Below are 18,101 nucleotides of genomic sequence, written 5' to 3'. Positions count from 1 at the left end.
ACACGGTGGTCAGCAAGGTGAGGTGGTTCTGTGTGCCCAGCAGAGGTCTCTGAAGCAGGTGGTGAAATAGGAATGGACTTGCAGAACAGAACGTATGATGCCCATTTTGATTAAAAATAAAACAATAAAGTGTGTGTATCTATTTGTATGTGCGTAGAAAAGTCTGGAAGGACAGACACCTGTCAGTTCATGGCCATCTCTGGGAAGCAGACAGTAAGTCAGAGCTTTAACTTGATATCTTTCCAACAGCTGAACGCTTGTTTGGAAGTTTAATTTTTTTCAGAGCATATTCATGTTTTCAGAGCACCAAATAACTGCTCTTGGGTGAACCAGCTGCTCTAAAGGAGACCTGCATGTCAGGCATACGGCTGGGTGTGGGGGTATCATCCTGAGAAGCGGCCTGGAGGGTGGCAATGGCAGGGTGACACTGCCTGTTGGCTGGCCCTGAGGGCCCAGGCACTGACCTTTGGCCTCCTTCAGCAGGGCTGCGATGCTGTGGGTGTACATGGGCGTCTGGCGCAGCTCCACCAGGGGCAGGAAGAAGGTCTCCAGTGTGGTGTTCAGGGACTGGAGCAGGGCGAAGCGCAGGCGCAGGCTCTCGATGGGCACGTCTGTGGGTCGGGGGGGAAGTCAGGCTAGGGTCTCAGCAGAGCGAGGCTGAGACTCCACTTGTGAACAAATTCAGGTGGTCCCTGCCCCTGGGGAGGGCCGCCAGGAGTGGGGTGTCTCAAGTGGGACCAGGAGGACCCCACAGTGGGTTTTACCCCCCAATTTGCCTGAGACAAAGAGCGAGGCCCAGGCAGGCCAGCGAAGGCCCTGGCCCTAAGAATCCAAGATCCCCTCAGCCCAGCTCTGGGCCAGGCCAGGACTGTGTATTATATTATTTTTAAACTTTTAATTTTGAAATAATTACCGACTTATAGGAAGTTACAACAGTGCAGATGTCCTCCAGTGTGACATCTAAACCAGGAAGTAAGGGACACTGGCACACTGTCTTTTGTCTGTCCTCAACATCTGTTTCCTGTCCAACTGTGAGAGGCAGACGTTGGGACAATTCCTCGCCCACAATTCCCTTCACAGTATCCAGGAGAGAGCAAGGGCTCCAGACACCTGGCTGAGTGTGAGTGCACAGGCGCAGCAGCAGCCTGGGGTACACATGGGGACAGGCACAGGAACAAGTCCAGGGGCCATTTGCCAGCATGTGATGGGTCATTTTCCGGGGGTAGACTTATAGAGAAGGTCCTTTTCCTATGCACATTATTTCTGCATGTATTCCTAGTACCATCGTAGGGGCTCCCTGACAGGGCAGAGCACAGAGCTGTCCAGGAAGGCATTTCCCAGGGCCACCTACTCAAGAGACAGGCCACTCTGGGGTCGGTGGTGTCTGTGGGGTCCAGATACACCTCATGGGGATGGAGCCGCGCGGGTGTGATGGCCAGGTGGCGGCATAGCCGGTTGATATACTGCACGAGTGCCACGTCCATCTCCAGGGTCCACTTCCTCGAGGCCTTGTGTGCGTGGCGGACATCGATGCAGGCACACCTGGGGGCAGAAGGGCGAGATGGGGCAGGGGCCGCGGGGGTAGGGCAGCCGGATTCCTCCAGGGCCACATCCAGCCCCAGGGGGACATTTCTAGGACGGCCTTGCCTCCCAGGCTGTTTCCTGGAGCTGAGCAGGCTGGAAGGGTGGGAACAGTACAACCTTTCTGGAGAGGCCTGCGACACACATCCACACGTGCCTCCCTCCTGCACAGAGGCAGCAGGATGTACAGTGAAGGACGGGGCTCTGGAGCCCTCAGGGCGATATCTGGGCTGCCCACAGCATGCCTAGGTTCTGAGCCTCAGTTTCTACACATATAAAATGGAGCCAGCAGCAGCATGAGACCTGAGGGAGGACACCTGTGAAGCAGGCAGCATGGTGCCTGCATGTGAAGGGCTCAACCAATGCCAGCTGCTGGTGTGACAGAAGCCACTCCCCTTCACCCAGCGACCCCATCCTGGAGCTCACCTATAGCTGCTCAAACAACGAGGCAAAGGTGTTTGTGAGGCGTCGCTGTAGGGCTGCCTCCCCCACAGCAATGTCAGACACCACCTCAGTGTCAGGCTGGGCAGACTACACTACCCCTAATGGCCAGGCAGCCATTAGATCATTTGGTGGAATAATACAAATGATGTGGAAAAGTGAAAAAAGCAGACGGCAGAGCAGCCTGTCTGGTCTGATCCCACCTCAAGGTACTGAAAACATCCACCCCAGAAAAACTCCGGGAGAGATGTTTACTGAAAAGTTCCCATGATTATCCGGATGCTGAACCACAGAATGTCTCTCTGGTGCTGCATAAATGCATGAGGGTCTCCTTAAGTGCACAATCCTTATTCCACAAACGCCAAGCCATTAACCCAAGAAAAGGGGCAGGCGGGACAGGGGCCCCTAGTTCCAGAGCCCATGGCATGGGGCACATCACACAAGGAGGGACAGTCCCAGGGAGTGGTGGAATGTGGTGCCAGGCCACCTCTGTCCTGTCCAAGAAGAGGGATGGACCCCAGGGATGCACTGGCATAGAGGACACAGTGCAAAAGTGACCATCTGAAAATAAATTAATTTTAAAAAAAGTGACTGTCTGCAAGCCAAGGAGAGACCTCAGTAGAAACCAACCCAGCTGACACCCTGACCTTGGACGTCCAGCCTCCAGAACTGTGAGAAAATGAATTTCTGTTGTTTAGAAGAGGGTCTGGTGTCAAATGGGTTTGGAAACCCACTTCAACCATTATGACAAATTAGAAAATAGGCATTTAAAACAGGGCAGATAGAATGGCTCCCAGGGAGTATTTTCTTGGGGAGGCATCCAGTGGCCGAAAACACTTTCTACACAAGGTATCAAAGGAGGTGAGGGACAACCTCTTACCTCTCAAAGTGGAGATCATAACCACAGGATAAAATTGCCCTCCACACACTACGGATGTCTTGCTTGGCTCGGTCAACAACAAACTTGTGAAATCCTTCCAAGGTCAGGTACTTTTCCTCAGGGACTGATGGAAAGTGTTCAGGGTTAGGAACTTGGTAAGAACTGCACACAGTGGGGCCACACAACATGCTCTGGTCGTCCTGTTTCAGGGCCCAATCCATCTAATCCTCCCGTCTCCCTTCACTCCCCGGTCTGTTAACCACCACCTCCGCCCACTGCCCACATATGCATATCACTCAACCTTATGGGGTCCCCGAGCTGCAGCCTCACATCACCTGTCTGGTCACCAAGCGGTGAGGTGCTTTTTCTCTCATCTCAGACATTCCTAATTTTGTGACAATGCGAACAGCTTTCTACAACTCTGCCTGGGCTTTAGGAGGCTAAAGTCCTAATGCCCAGGAAAAGAACCTTCTGGAAGAGAATTTCCAAGCAGATATCCAGATCTTTACTTTCAGATACAATCACTGATTCTTTACCTTGGGGATATGGTATTTCTGGAGCTGCTATTTTGACCTCTTTAAGCCCATGGTCATCAAAGACAGCAGCCTGGGCCAGGTATGCTGCCCCAGCATCATTGGCAATGCTGCCCTGGCCTAAACTAAAGTCCAAGGGTACCCAGCAGGTCAGGCAAAAGCCCATCCCTGGAGGAAGTTGCCCCCATGCCCCACGGTGTTCACATACCTTCTTGTTTTTTAGTGGGTGACTTTTCTGGGTCCTTTTCATCTGGCTTGCTCTTTTCTGGGGACTTGGGCTTCACAGTTGGCTTTTTCTCACTTAAGGCAGATCTGCTGTAAACCAAAGCACTGGAATCAGAACTCCTGTGGCCACCCCTCCTCCTGATACAGGAAATGCGGAACCCCACACGTGCATTGGTTCCCATCCCCCAACTAAAGCTTAGGGTTCAAATGGGGCTGGGTTCAAGGTCAGCTCTGTTCTGACCCAGAAAAGTTTACTAAGCAAATTATCGGGGCAAATGATGCTGTCAAATGTGAAAATATTGAAGAAACACTTCTCACACTTTCTCTATACCTCAGAGCAGCACTGTCCAGGAAGAAGCCACTCGCCAGATGTAGCTCCTTAAGTTTAAGTTATTAAACTAAAATGACAAGTTCAGGTCCTTGGCTGCACTTACATGTTTCAACTGCTCATGTGTGGCTAGAGACCAAGGCCTGGAACAGCACAGCCGAGAAACAGCAGAGCTCCATCCTCACAGGAAGCTCTACTGGACACACCTGACTTAAAAGCACCATTTAGCCTGGCCAGGCGTGGCTCAGCATTTGAGCATTGACCTAGGATCCAGGAGATTGAGGTTCAATTGCTGGTCAGGGCACATGTCCGGGTTGTGGGCTCGAACCCCAGGGTGGGGCATCCAGGAGGCAGCTGATCAATGACTCTCTCATCATTGATGTTTCTATCTCTCTCTCCCTCTCCCTCTCTCTGAAATCAATAAAGATATATTAAAAAAAAAAACCAAAACCATTTAGATACAATTAATAAAAAGACCCCCTTTTTTCTGATATTTACACAATTCCTCCAGAGACACCTGCTAGGTGCCACTCTGCTACCCGAGTTTCTACTCTGAGCTGCCCAGCCTGTACGGTCCAGATTTTACTCTCATGAATGAAATGAATGCTCTCTTTCAGCTGACAAGCTGAGGACTGGAAGGACCCCAGCAGCAGGGAAGGGCCAGGATGTCTGGCTTCCCAGGAACCAGCTAGGAGGTGGCCCCGGCGGCCCCCTGCCCGGCCCATCTTCTGAGTTCCGAGGATGCCCACCTGACGCTGTTGAGCACAGCCTTGTCCTTGGCGGGTGGCTTGGTAATGGGCCGCTTGGTGCTCACCACCTTCACAGGGTGCTGCTCCTTCCCAGCTTTGCTGTACTTGCTCTTGTCGAACTTGGGCTTGGGCACACCGTACTTCCTCAGGATCTGCGGAGCACCGAAGGAGATAGGTCCTCAGGCTCCCCGCGAGGCCCACCCAAGGCTCAGCCCAGGTGCGATGGGGGGGGGCAGGGGCAGCTACCTGGGTGAGCTGGTCCTCCAGCACCTTCTTTGGAGGCCGGACAGTGGTGAAGAAGAGGTGGAGGAGGTTGCCTGGTGTCTGGGAGTTGATCTGCTCTTTGCTGAGATAAATGTCAGACACTTTGATGGGCTTTGCTGGGGTCAGGCTCAGCATCTGCTCTGAATGGGCGCAGCTCTTAAATATCTCTGTCAGTACCTCTCGGGCCCCAGGCACCAGCTTCTCACCTGTCACAGAATGAAGGGGGAAAAATAATTCTGCTGTGAGCGGCTGTCAGGATAAACCCTGCATTTGTTCCTTTACGAACAATTTACTTTTAAAAGTGGGAAACAGACATTCAGTGGTGATGATGAGCCCATCATAGCCTCATGGCCTTGCGGGCATCTGGGCTGAGGATGGGGGACAGGCGTGAGGAAGAGGCGGCCGAGCCCTAGGAGCTGAGTTAACAGAACCACGACTTAAAGAATATTGAGCAAAACGCATGTGGCAGGCACGTTGCACATGCATTAAAAGACTAAGTGCCTATGAGGAAGGCTTGACTCTAACAGAGTCGGAACTAGAAATAAATTCAAGTTCTAACTGTGAAATGGCTGGGAAAACCCAATCACAGCAGAAGGAAACCAGGTCTCCCACAGGCCTGGCGGGTCCCCACAGGCGGCTGGGCGGGGAGTACACGCCGACAAGGGAGCAGGGATGAGAGCAGGGCGAGGAGAGCAAGGCAGCCCTCAGGCCCTCAGCCGCAAAGTCCCCAAAACTCAGTGTCAAGGTACATATTTTAATGCACTATTTTAATAACTTAAAATTAAAATACAAAAACCCATGATGAGCAAAATATTAACCGTACTGTGCTGAGCCATACTGATTTTGTCTTTATTTGAAATGTTAATATTTTGTTTATCATGCATTAATTTTGACTTTTATAAAAATTTCATTAAAATATTATTTATCTAGATTATTAAATTTTTTCCGACCCACCCTAAGTTTTGTGCCCAAGGCCTCATCTCACCCTAGTCCCAGTGCTGAGGGAATATTTCATAATTTCATGATTCGGGAATAAAAATTTGAAACAGTAACAACAACAAAACCCATACTCAGTATTACAGTTTTTACACCAAAAAAAAACCAGACTCAGCAACCCTATTATGAAATTTCAAACAATATTAAAGATTGAGAAAAAAAGAACATGGATTAAAAATTGAGAGACTAGTATAAAATAAAAACAAGCACACAAAGAACTGTAATTATAAAACGAAAAAAGAAAAACTGCTGCCGCCAGAAGCTCAGGGCGAGTGGCTGGCCTCGGGCAGGGCCTTCTGCCCTATTCGGCTCTGGGGCCCCCGGCAGAGCCTGGGTCCTGGATGAGCACTTGGCATCATAGCAAAAGAAGTGGGAAAGCCAGACAGGGTGGGCCTGCCTAAGGGCCGCCAGAATGACAAAGTGGGACGTATGAAACAGGAGCTGGAACTGCTCCTTCCCCAGAACTAGTTTTAAAGGGTGGGGCATTCATTGTCCTCAAGCACACGACCAAACGATTACCAGCAATGTAACTGCTCCACAGGACAGAACAAAATAAATGTACTTGAACTCGAACAAGGGGAAGCCTGGCTAGGTAAAAAGAAACATGACTTGAATACGAGCCCACATTCAGGTCTGAAGCTGCTGTGGAAGAGCCACTCCTGGTGTCCCTGGCTGGGGGGCACACAGCGCCTGAGGCAGGAGCAGCCCTCCAGCCCTGACAGCGGGAGAGGGTAGGAGGGCTCTCTCTCCACCATATGAAGATACACACAATGAATCTTCCATTAGCAAAGGGATGAACCTCTTGTCCTGTCTCCCCAACACCCGAAAACATTTCTTAAGTCTACACACCCTAGGAATGCCCCCAGAATTCCTCTATGAGATGTTAAAAATAGGGGAAATTGGGAATGGAGGGGGGAATAATTTTCATTCAATTTCTCTGTAAATTTAAAACTGCTCAAAAGAAGTCTATGAATTAAAAAAGTCCATGCCCGGCCGGGCGTGGCTCAGCGGTTGAGCGTCAACCTAGGATCCAGGCGATCGGGATTCGATTCCCGGTCAGGGCACATGCCTGGGTTGCAGGCTCAATCCCCAGTCGGGGGCGTGCAGGAAGCAGCTGATCAATGACTCTCTCATCATTGATGTTTTTCTCTCTCTCTCCCCCTCTCCTGTCCTCTCTCTGAAATCAATAAAGATATATTTAAAATAAATAAATAAATAAATAAATAAATAAATAAATATTTTAAAAATCCATGACCCACCTTTAATTGACTTGTCATTGAAATAGTCTTCTAACCCCGGGCTCCCCTGAGTGTCAAACAAACTCTGATTTACTACAGACACAGTGAGAATCTCTTCTGTTGACATTTCCATCAATTCGTCTTCACCATCCAAACTTGACAAACCGATCAAGTCATTATTGTTAAATAAACTTGCTCGAATTTTCTCGATTTTGGCTCGGGATCTAATCTGTGTGAACAAGGAAAAGGGTCAGGACTGGAGTAGAAAGTGGCCTCCTTCCACAGGAACAACCTTGGCTTCCTTCTGCCCTCCCCTGGACCCTCTCCTCGTCTTCAGCTTTGGGAGAGGGGCCTCTGGGAAAGTCTCTCCTGCATACGAACAGTGCTACCTTTAGGGAAACATCAACTGGAGATCTGCTGCTAAACCCTGGCCAGGTCTGCAGCTTTACCTCGCTGGGCTCAGAGGAAGTCCCCAGGAAGAAGGCAGCTAGGTAAAAGAAGAGATTCTAGGGAGGAGACCGACCGCTGGACCCTCGAGGCCCCTTTCAGAGCCAGCAGGGCCATGCAAACACTTCCCAGCGCTCCCCTCCAAACCCGATGAGGGAGGACAGATCTGCTCTGAGCCTGGCCCCATTACACAGGGGTGCACGAAGTCTCAGGATGCGAGATTTCTAAACAAGGAGGCCCAAGAGATTGGTGGGATCTTGAAGTGGAAATGAGACCCGACTACCTGTGTATCACCTGACACTCAGTACCACCTGGGACAATGGCAAGCGCCTGTTCTCATCGCTCAGTGATCCCCCGTGATGGCAATGTTTGTAACACCCCTTCAGGAAGATACTGGTGGGGCCTGAGCTGGAATGTACTTGGCGGAGGCCACCATCAGGAAAGGCCAGCACCCTGGCCCCTCTGCCTCCCTCCCACTCAGCAATGAGCTGTGTTTACTTCCTGACAGACTGAATAGCACACAGAGCTGTGACCTCAAACTCAGATAATCAGCATAACAGATCATTGCTGTTTCCAAAAGCTGGCCCAGGGAGCCCCTTAAGTGCCCCAGCCCCACCTATTAGGTCATCTCTACAACACTGGAAGGTTTAAAGAGGCTTGAGGGATTCCAAGTGCTCATGATTTTAGTGGCTGCTGAGGCGTGAGAGCAGTTACCTCCACAACTGCGAAGCCTTTGATGGGGCGCGCTGCAAGCGGCTGGTTGTCCAGAGACGTGACTGTGTACATGGAGCCCACGTCTGACACTGAGGCTGTCTCTGCATTGTCCAGCGGCTCCCCCAGGCTGCCCAGGCTGCCCAGGCTGCCAGTACTACACAGGGAGATGTCCAGGCTCTCCTGGCTGGACACCACGTGGGGTTCCAACAAGCCAGCAGGGATGGGGAGCTCGAGGCCTGAGGGCAGCAGGTCCACAGACAGGTCACTGACTGTCTGCGAGATGCCCTGGGAGCTGCAGATGGAGGCCTGACTGGTGGAGGCAGAGGCGCTGATGCTCATGGCGGGGGTCAGGCTGCTGGACGTGCTGACTTCCAAGCTATCTGTGCTGGGGAAACCAAGGGTCTTCTCTGGCTCAGCCTTCCCATCACTCCCCTCGGCTTTGTCTTTCGGCTTCTTGGGGTCTTCATCCTGCAGGGGAATGTAAATCTCATCTTTAAAGACCCCGCCATGGGCATTGCAGGCTTTGCGGATGGCACCCCTGACGATGCCCTCATCCAGGTGCGTGGGGATGCCAGAGATCACCAGCAAGCGGCTGTGGGCAGTGGGGCCGACCAGGGCCTGGCAGGCGTCGGCGATGGCGTCGCTGGTCACACCCAGCCCCTGTGGGTCCTTCCTGGTGAGGTGCCGGAGAATGATGAGCAAGGTGAGGGCCCGGTGGAACCACAGCATGTCCTCAGGCTTGCTGCCCCCAATGCTGAGCATGGCGGGGTCCGAGTCCATGGGGCGGGAGGATTGGCGCTTCCCGGAGGAGGAGGCCTTTTCCCGCTTCATCTTGACTTTCTTCCTCTTGGACAGGAGGCTGGGGCTCTGCGGTGTCTGTCCTGGGGAGGATGAGGAAGAGGAGGAGGAGTCGCTGAGGTTCGGGGCGGTCGCTGAGGTCACTCCACTGGCCGTGACACTCATGTTGGTAGGCAGGGTCACTTCGGCCACCGCCAGGCAGCCCTCCATGAGTGCATGAAAATATGTGGAGAACCTGCCCTGGTCGGTGGCCGCTGCTGTCCCTGAGCCCCCGCAGGTGCTGCCCGAGACCCAGCTCTGGGTTTCCTCATCATACAGCTTGTGGAGCTCGGACTGCAGGGCCATCAGCATGGCCAGACAGGGGTTCAGCTGCAGAGCTATGGAGGAGGACAGGCCGGCGGGGTGCTTCCTCTGCTCCAGCGTGTGCACCGTGCGCAGCAGCTCCGCCAGGAGGTGGAACACGAGCTCCTTCACGCAGGCCGCCATGTCCGTGGTCCACAGGAAGTTCCCTGAGGCAAATACAGAGCAGTAGCAATCACTCACAGAGCACTTTTCTGTGCTGGGCACTGCTCTAAGCACTTGAACAAATTCACCCTTCACAGCAACCTCGTGAGACAAGGACTACCATGTCTATCCCCATTTCACAGATGGGGAAACAGAGCTGAAGGCCTTGCCCAAGGTTACGGCTACTAAAGGAAGAGCCACGCTGGCTCCAGAGCCCGTGGCCTTAACTCCCAGTAGCAAGTGATTGCATGGCGCTGGCTCCTGTCGCTGAGACCAAATCATTATTTTCTTTCTCATGAGGTTATGAAAGCAAGTTGGTGACAAGTCACTAAAGCAATGTTTCCCGAACCGTGGGATGCTCAGCACTGGGGACATACAGTCCAATTTCACCACATAACAGAAACACACACTGAAAGTCATTCCTTTTTCACTCTTCTTTCAGTCCTCATTTTGTCAACAAGAAAGCCTTCCTGGGGCTGTATGCTCTGAACAGAGAGTGGGCCACAGACCCAGAGCCTCTGACAGGCAATGGTATTTAGCCAGGCTTTCATAACTAACTATTTATCTTTTTATTAAAAATTTTTTTTGTTGATTTTAGAGAGAGAGGAAGGGAGAGAGAAAGAGAGGAACATCAAACTGTTGCTACACTTACTGATGCACTCATTGGTTGATTCTTGTATGTGCCCTGACTGGGGATCAAACCCACAACCTCGGCGTATCGGAACGACGCTCTAACCAACTGAGTGACCTGGCCAGGGCTGGCCCCCATTCTTATGTGGCGTCGAGTTGCAGGGTCCAGGGGCTGCCCTATAGGGCACGTGTCCTCAGTTCACTGGAGTCCCGCAGCCCACTTTCCTCTTGTATTTCTCCATTTACATCAGTCTGACCTCTGAGGGCATCTGAGTCTGCAACTTTTTCTTTCCCTCCAACATTTTATTATGAAAAAATTTAAAATTTGGAAGACTTATAGAGTAAAACCGTGTATGCCCACCAGGAACTCCTGCTGTATGTGCGGTATTACACGTCTATTCATCTTCCCTCTGTTTATCCATAAACTCTTGTGAAGTTCTTGGTTATTTCAAAATAAGTTGCAGATGTTAGTATGTTTTATCCCTAAACACTTAAGCAGATACATCATTAATTAAAGTTGAATATTTATTCAGGTTTTTTGAGGTAAATTCACATACGGTAAATGCACAACTCTGAAGTTTACCGTTCCATTAGTTTCCCCAAAAGGCGAACCTCTTTAACCTTTTGGGAGCTATGAGTCGTAATGTCTGATTCTGCAACATCACTCACTTCCATGCCATTCACTGTACACACCTTTCACCTCCAGTTATAATGACAGCATACATGTATGTTTCAAAGTTCAGGATGATAAAATTATTAAAGTTGAATATTTATTTTCCTTTCATGGGTAGTTACCACCCCTCAAAATAATAGAAATCCCTGCAGATCATGGATTTGGAAACCTAGGCCACCTTACACTCTGTTCCCCAAGCCCACTTCAAATGGCAGTACCCTAACAGGAGGCTGTCCCTGCTGGGCTACCTGTGGTTACTCCCTCACCCATGTTGCAAGGTCCTTCCTCAGCCCAGAGACAGCCACCCCAGGGCCCTGATCCCAAGGGAAGGTAAGCCTCACCCAGCAGCTCTACCACTTGCAGGAGGACAGAGGTTGGGATGGCATCAGGCTCATCTTCGGACTTCCCTTCGCCGTCCTCTGACTTCCAGGACAGCAGCTGTTCTGCGAAGGCCATGGCCAGTGGGAATTCCAGGGGCAGAGAATGTAACACCAGCACAGCTCCGGGAGGGGGAGACACTCCTAGAAGGGCCCAGGAGGACAGCTAGTGATTGGCGGCTCCTGATCAAAATAAGCCTGGGAAAAAGACCTCCAAAGTGTCTGTGGAGAAACAGGGCCGGAAAGTTGGGCCACTCATCTCTGAAGGGGGAGGAGCCAGGACATCCTCCAAGGAGCCCACTTATCCATGTGACAATAGGACAAATGGCAGCAATGGGAACGGGGAAGGATAAACATTCTCAGTCAGGCAGATACCAACCAGCCTGATGACCTAGCACGAAAACAGTAGGTCAGATTTGATTTGAATTGATTTTTTTAAACATACATCTTTATTGATTTCAGAGAAAGGAAGGGAGAGAGAGAGAGATAGAAACATCAATGATGAGAAAGTCATTGACCGGCTGCCTCCTGCACGCCCCCGACTGGGAATCGAGCCCACAACCCGGGCATGTGCCCTGACTGGGAATCGAACCTGTGATCTCCTGGATCCTAGGTTGATGTTCAAATGCTGAGCCACACCTGGCTGGGCAGTAGGTCAAATTTTAAAAGATGCTGCATTGGAATAGTCCAGGTTGGTAGAGAAATAATCAGCCCTTCGGTGTGGCTACGATCCCATAAGAGCATTATGTTTATACTAGGTTTCTAGAGTGAACTTCCAGGACCTTGGCTTTGATTCTCTTTTATTTTCTGTCACTGCCATGGCCTGGATCTGACCAAAGCTGCCTACAGTGAGAGGAAAAGGCTGAGGCCTGATGCCCTCACGTGCATTACACCCCATGCCACCCCCCATGCAAACACTGGTCAGACATAAGCTGGGAATCAGGTCTTGGCCAAGACAGGAAGAACCATGCTGACAGGCCTGAACTTTGGGGTGCATGTTTACATGAGAATGTCTACTTGGGAATGAGGGGCAAGACAGAGATCCTCTGTGTTTAATAAAAAGTTATAAAATCAGCTAGTGTAGGCAAAATGCTATGAAGAAACAGACTCTAATAAAGAGATTTATTTTGCAATGACCAAGTCATTGAGACTTGTCCTTTCCTTTCATTCCCTACAGATGGAATGTCCCCAGGACTGGGGCTGCAGAGGAGCCAAGGCCCATTTTTTGGGCTGAAAGTTCAAATATATCTTATAATTGTCTCTAGCAAGCCAGTGTCTGTCTTTTCCTGTCAAACATACTGAGAGTGCAGTGCAGGCCCAAGCCTAGGTTTCCTTTTCCTTTGCATGCTTACTCAGACACAGGCAGCGTGGTACATAAAGCACGCGGTCGGCGACAGTCAGGATTCACAGAGATGGAGCCCTCCATGGGGGCTTAACAAAAAATGCCAGGGAGACGAGACCAGCCAGGCGTCCCAGCCTGGTCACTGGGTTGTTTACCACTTAGATGGGGAACTGACACAGAGGCCCGTGCCCCAGGGAGCCACATTACAACTGAGAGGTGCAGGTTTTAACAAGAACTTGAGGAAAGGCAGCTGGGATTATTACAGCTAAACGACAAGACGGCTATGTTTGGGTCAGTCTAAATCGTGGGTGTCCCAGCACACACTGAGAAAGAAAAAGGAATCCCCAGTGTAGTGTGGGCAATGTTTGCCAGGCCTTCGCCTGGCAGGAAAGGGAGCTCTTTTAATCTCCTGTGTCTAAAATACACTGCCCCAAGCAGTCCTATTCTTTACTGATAGGAAATTGGAACAGAGCAAGGTACAAGGTACAAATCCCTTCTATCATTAAAGAGAAGGGACGCAGAGAATGACTTGCAGCTGTTCTTATTACATGCACCGATTTAGGACTTACCCAGTTTGATGTGAACCTTGTCTGTAGAGAGGATCACTGAAGGGTACTGGTTGGTGGTGGGGGGAGGTGTGAGCCCAGTGTTGGCCGGAGACGCATCTCGAGGGTAACATACGGCCTCGATGAGGTTTAGCTGGCCATTTCGCTTCACTTTGTGGCCGAGCCCATACACGAGCACACGTGCCCATGGTGCCTTGTACAGAGAGGAGCTGAGAAGGAGGGACAGGGACGGGAGTGAGGGGAGCCCACCATGCACACCAGAGAGTTAGCAGGTGCTTTGTCATGATGGAGGGTGAGTGAGAACTGGGCCCACGTAACTCATTCCCACCACATTTCAGAAGGTCACCCTTTATAAAGACTAATTTCTAAAATATGCAAGAACTAAATTATTTCCAAATATAGTAAACAATAAAGAAAAACAAGAACGATTTCAGATTTTCTTCTGTCAATTACCCCAGGATCTATTTTACTTTTCTCTCCTCATCACCATCTGGAGAAAACTTACTCTTTGCGGAATCCAGACTGACTTTCTTTGCAAGATACGACGACAAAAGCGGCCCCCGGGAAATTAACATCCATGCTGACTTTGGACTCGGAGATTGGGAACTCTTCCGAGGGGAACTGCTCTGGTGCTGTCTGCAGAGACATTGAACAAGGAGAGGCACAGGCTAAACACAGGAGAGCTCTTATCTTCCCAGCTCCAGGCGAAGGGCAGAGCCACCCATTCGCTGTCACAGTAGAGGAGGACAAGAAAGCCCTCGGAGGAAGGACACTACAGACAGGACAAGGCAGCAGAGCGTCAGAGAGAGGAGATCAGTGGGTGTATGGGCCTGGGGAAGAAGGAGTGTCATTCTAACAAGCCCAGAAGACACCCAATTACAAACAGGGACCCAGTTCAGGGACCTTAGAGCTTTAGGCTCTTACCTGCAGGAAAGAGCAGATCTGTTTCGTCAGCTCCAAAAGGCTCTCCTCGCCCTGGTGCAGGGTCCGTGTGATGGCTACGCTGAGCCACTCTCTCACTGTCCGGGAGCTGCCCTGGTAGAAGAGGTCTGTGGCCGAGCAGTTCTGGGAGTGGACGCAGTGCTGAAGGGACTGGGCCAGGAGGATGGAGCTGGAGCTGATGGTGCCATCTGCTGACAGGAAGGGACCACAGAAGCCAGTGGCAGTGAGGGTTTAAGCAACAGTGAACAGGCTGTTCAGATACCCAGGCTGGGTGAGCTTGGACATGATGTCTAGGATAACAGACATTACCAATCTGATGCTGAGTGGGGAGTTTGGGGGGGATGCCGCTCACTGACTGGCTGGGACTCCACAGCTGGGGGATGCCCTCTAGGCTTAGAGTGCCACCTGTCCCCTCACTTCTTGCTCTCGTACTAGAGCTGGGAGATCAAGGGGAGCAGGCTGAAGGCCAAGGTGCCCAAGGAAGACTGGGCTAAGCAGATTCATCACTTAGTCTTCACCAGGGCATCAACTCTCACCCCAAGTGACCAAGGTTAGCAGATACACACAAGCTGGCCCATTAAAACAGCTTTGCCTGAAGTCACAGTGAATTAGCAGGTCTGCTTTGGAGGAATTGATAACAGGGACACATTCATTTCTTTACAATGTCTGTGGCAACAATACAGTGACTAGATTTCATAAATAATACTTCATTTTCCTTGATCCACAATTAGTTTCGGAAGCTCAGTGAATGCTTAACAGATCAGTGAGTAAAGCGAGTGATATACTTACATTTTTCAAAGAGTGAGAAAGCACTGCCAAGACATCGTGGTTCTTCAGTGCGTATCTATACTAGTCTAAAGGAACTGTGCTCAAATCTTCCCTCCCCCTCACGTGGACCAGGAGTACACTAAGCTCCACTCTGGCCTGGGGCCTGGCTCACTCCCGGGACTATCTGTCCCCACGCTGACTTCTGCAGTGCCAGCAGCAAAGCCAAGCTTTACCTGGGAGGGGAGGAGCGAGGAGCTGATTGGATAGCAGCTGCAGGTGCTCCAGAGTAATGTCTCGGATGGCAGGGATGTGGAAGAGGCGGGTGAACAAGTGAGGCAGCTTGGGGGCGAAGATATTGAGCAGGGCCACGCGGCAGTATAGCCTGGCCAGCGCAGCCTCACACCGCAGCAGCTCTCTGCAGGGAAAAGGCAGGGGGATCACTGAGTGCCTCTGCCCCAGCCCTGCACCGCACTGGGCCGCAGGCCTCCCAATGAAAATATATGCCTGTACAAAAACTTATACATGTATGTTCGTAGCAGTGTTGTTCATAGTAGACAATAAGCGGAAACCCAAATGCCATATCTGAGTAATGGTAAATCCGTACAATGGAATACTATTCAGCCGTAAGAAGGAACGAAGTGCTGATAATACAACATGATGAACCTTGAAAACATGATGCTGAGTGAAAGAAGCCAGACACAGGGCCACACAATGTACGATTCTATTTATACAAATTTTCCAGAATTAAGCAAACCCATAGAAACCGAAAATAGACTAGTGATTGAGCTAGGAGATGGGAGAGTGGAAACTGACTACTAATGGGAATAGGGTTTCCTCTTGGGGTGATAAAAAGTTCTAAAATTGACTGGTGTTGGTTGCAGAACTTTGTGAATATACTGAAACCATCAATTTGTCTACTTTAAATGAGTCGACTGTATAGTATGTAAATTATATCTCAATAAAGCTGTTATAAAAAATCCACTGTGGGCATTCTAATGTGATGGATTTATGAAGTAATTGGGATGCACCTTGAATAACGGCTCATTACTGACTAAGCAGGTCCCAGCTCTTGGTAAAGAATCTGACCCGGCTAATACCAAAGGACAGAGGAGGCTCCCTATATTTTAGTAGCCAATCACCATAATTAAACATTCTCCTGGTATCAAGCACTTTAACTAAAAAGGAAAGTGAGAAGCAGCCCTGATGTATCCATAAAATCTAAAACCACTCGGAGCCACCAGGGGTCATTTGATATTGCCTGACACCACCCCTTAACCCCTCTACCTCCCAGCACAGCGCCTGCGGCACAGGCCAGGTGGTACTACATCCCACAACTTTTCTTCCCAAGTCCTGCAACTGTGCTGTTATCTTTACCAGCTGCCTTCTCCTTAACTCACTTTGAAGGAAGAGCCTTTTTGTCAACGCTGAATGGCACAAGTGGTAAACAGAGTAAGTGGGTTTCTGTGACTAGAAAGAAGGGCTCAATTTTACCTGTGAATTTGAAGGTTGGTATTGTCCAGTGTGACGAGCCCGTTGGTGGCAGTCCTTCGGTAGCCTGCTGGGGGCCTTTCCAACATGTCGATAGGATACCAGTATCGGACCAGCACACCTTCGCTTCGCAGGTACGTTTCTACCTGCACCAATTCATTTACCTACAATAGTAAAAGGAAATGTCTACTTGTTTTTCTGCACTAACTTTTTCCCCTTAGTTTTAAAAGACATACACATACATATAAAACCAAACTTTTATAGCAGTAAATGCTAGTTGCATGTCACTGATTGAGTCTAAAAGTTCAAAGACATCTGGTTAGTATTTGATAATATGTTTAGTTTTTTCATATCAGTTGGCAAATTTTTACTGGCAAAATAAATTAAAGAAGAGCTTCAATGTAATTATGAGTTAAAAATTTAAAAAGAATAGTACTATATTTCAGTAACAGTTCAACGTACATTGCTGCCAGGTAAATTTTCAGTTCATTGCTTTGATGGTACTAATTTTGTAAAAGTAGGGAATCTATCTGATAGCTTCATTTCATTGCTAGAAAAATAAAAGTAAGCTCATGCATATCATTCTGGATTCAAATACCAACATAATTTTTGCTTAGGGGTTATTATTAAAACAAAGGGGGTCAAACTACTTGAGAAACAACAATTGTTACTTTAACAAAATTCCTTATTTTTCTAATTTTTACTTTCATACATTTCCATTGCTGAAAATATTGTTAGTTACATTCTCCCTTTGAACTTGGGTGGACAGCATGTAGGGAGAGTCTGAACATGGCTGACAAAAGAATGGCAGAGGTAGGTCTAAAGGAGCCGACCGCACTGAGAGTGAAGTTTATAACCCATCAGCCCTGATCTGAGCTCATCTCAGGAAAGGTGTCAGGTATGACAGCACTGAGCTTTGGTTTCTTCATCCCTAACTTGAAGAGGAATCCATATGTATAGTTATTTTAAAGTCCTTGGAGTCTGGGCATGAAAGTCTCAGTGTCTAGAAAAGGCTGTACACTCACTGAATCCACATCTAGGACGACTCCGTGAAGCCCAAAGGTCTTCAGCATCCCTCGGATGGCAAATTTTGGCAGAGCAGTTCCAACGGCGCTGCTGGCTACATTATTGCTGTCTGGGGAGCGAGTCACTACCGTGAGACCTGAGAAGGGCAGAGGAAGAAGGTTTTTCAGGGGCAAGTACCATCATCATCTTGGGACCCTCTATGTTAGGGTCTAAAATGTCTCTACAGCATTTAGCAATATCCTCAGTTTAGTTATAAACAAAAAGGAACACAGCTTGGACTGGAAGATACACAACAAAATGTTGTAAGAACCGTTACAACTCAATAAGACAAAGACAATTAAAAATGGGGGGAGGATTTGAGTAAACATTTCTCCAAAAAGAAATGAAAAGATACACATGAGAAGACATTCAACATCATTAGTCATTAAGGAAATGGCTATAATAAAAAGACAGACAATAATAAGTGTTGGCAAGGATGTGGAGAAATTAGAACCCTCACACACTGCTGGTGGGAATGTAAAATGGTGCAATCACTTTGGAAAATAATCTGGCATTTCCTCAAAAAATTAAATATAAAGCTACCATATGACC

General features: G+C 49.3%; 1 protein-coding gene across 2 annotated transcripts in view; it reads right to left on the bottom strand.

The window, feature by feature from the left end:
- HECTD4 (HECT domain E3 ubiquitin protein ligase 4) overlaps positions 1-18,101 on the bottom strand; it is a 122,380-nt gene that overhangs the window by 9,819 nt on the left and 94,460 nt on the right. For both annotated transcript variants that reach the window (XM_087828682.1, XM_087828683.1), the window contains exons 54-68: positions 17,510-17,646; positions 16,488-16,648; positions 15,230-15,411; positions 14,211-14,416; positions 13,792-13,922; positions 13,290-13,495; positions 11,343-11,522; positions 8,397-9,703; positions 7,257-7,464; positions 4,984-5,207; positions 4,738-4,889; positions 3,644-3,747; positions 2,903-3,026; positions 1,352-1,542; positions 465-611 (exon numbers count right to left, since the gene is read on the bottom strand). In XM_087828682.1, the coding sequence (XP_087684808.1) occupies positions 465-611; positions 1,352-1,542; positions 2,903-3,026; positions 3,644-3,747; positions 4,738-4,889; positions 4,984-5,207; positions 7,257-7,464; positions 8,397-9,703; positions 11,343-11,522; positions 13,290-13,495; positions 13,792-13,922; positions 14,211-14,416; positions 15,230-15,411; positions 16,488-16,648; positions 17,510-17,646 (3,660 nt within the window). The remainder of the gene's footprint in view (positions 1-464; positions 612-1,351; positions 1,543-2,902; positions 3,027-3,643; positions 3,748-4,737; positions 4,890-4,983; positions 5,208-7,256; positions 7,465-8,396; positions 9,704-11,342; positions 11,523-13,289; positions 13,496-13,791; positions 13,923-14,210; positions 14,417-15,229; positions 15,412-16,487; positions 16,649-17,509; positions 17,647-18,101) is intronic.

The sequence above is a fragment of the Miniopterus natalensis genome, chromosome 20 (assembly GCF_054644295.1).
Source record: "Miniopterus natalensis isolate mMinNat1 chromosome 20, mMinNat1.hap1, whole genome shotgun sequence".
Lineage (NCBI taxonomy): Eukaryota > Metazoa > Chordata > Mammalia > Chiroptera > Miniopteridae > Miniopterus > Miniopterus natalensis.
The sequence above is the reverse complement of the archived record's forward strand: the minus strand, read 5'-3'. Positions and strand labels throughout refer to the sequence as shown.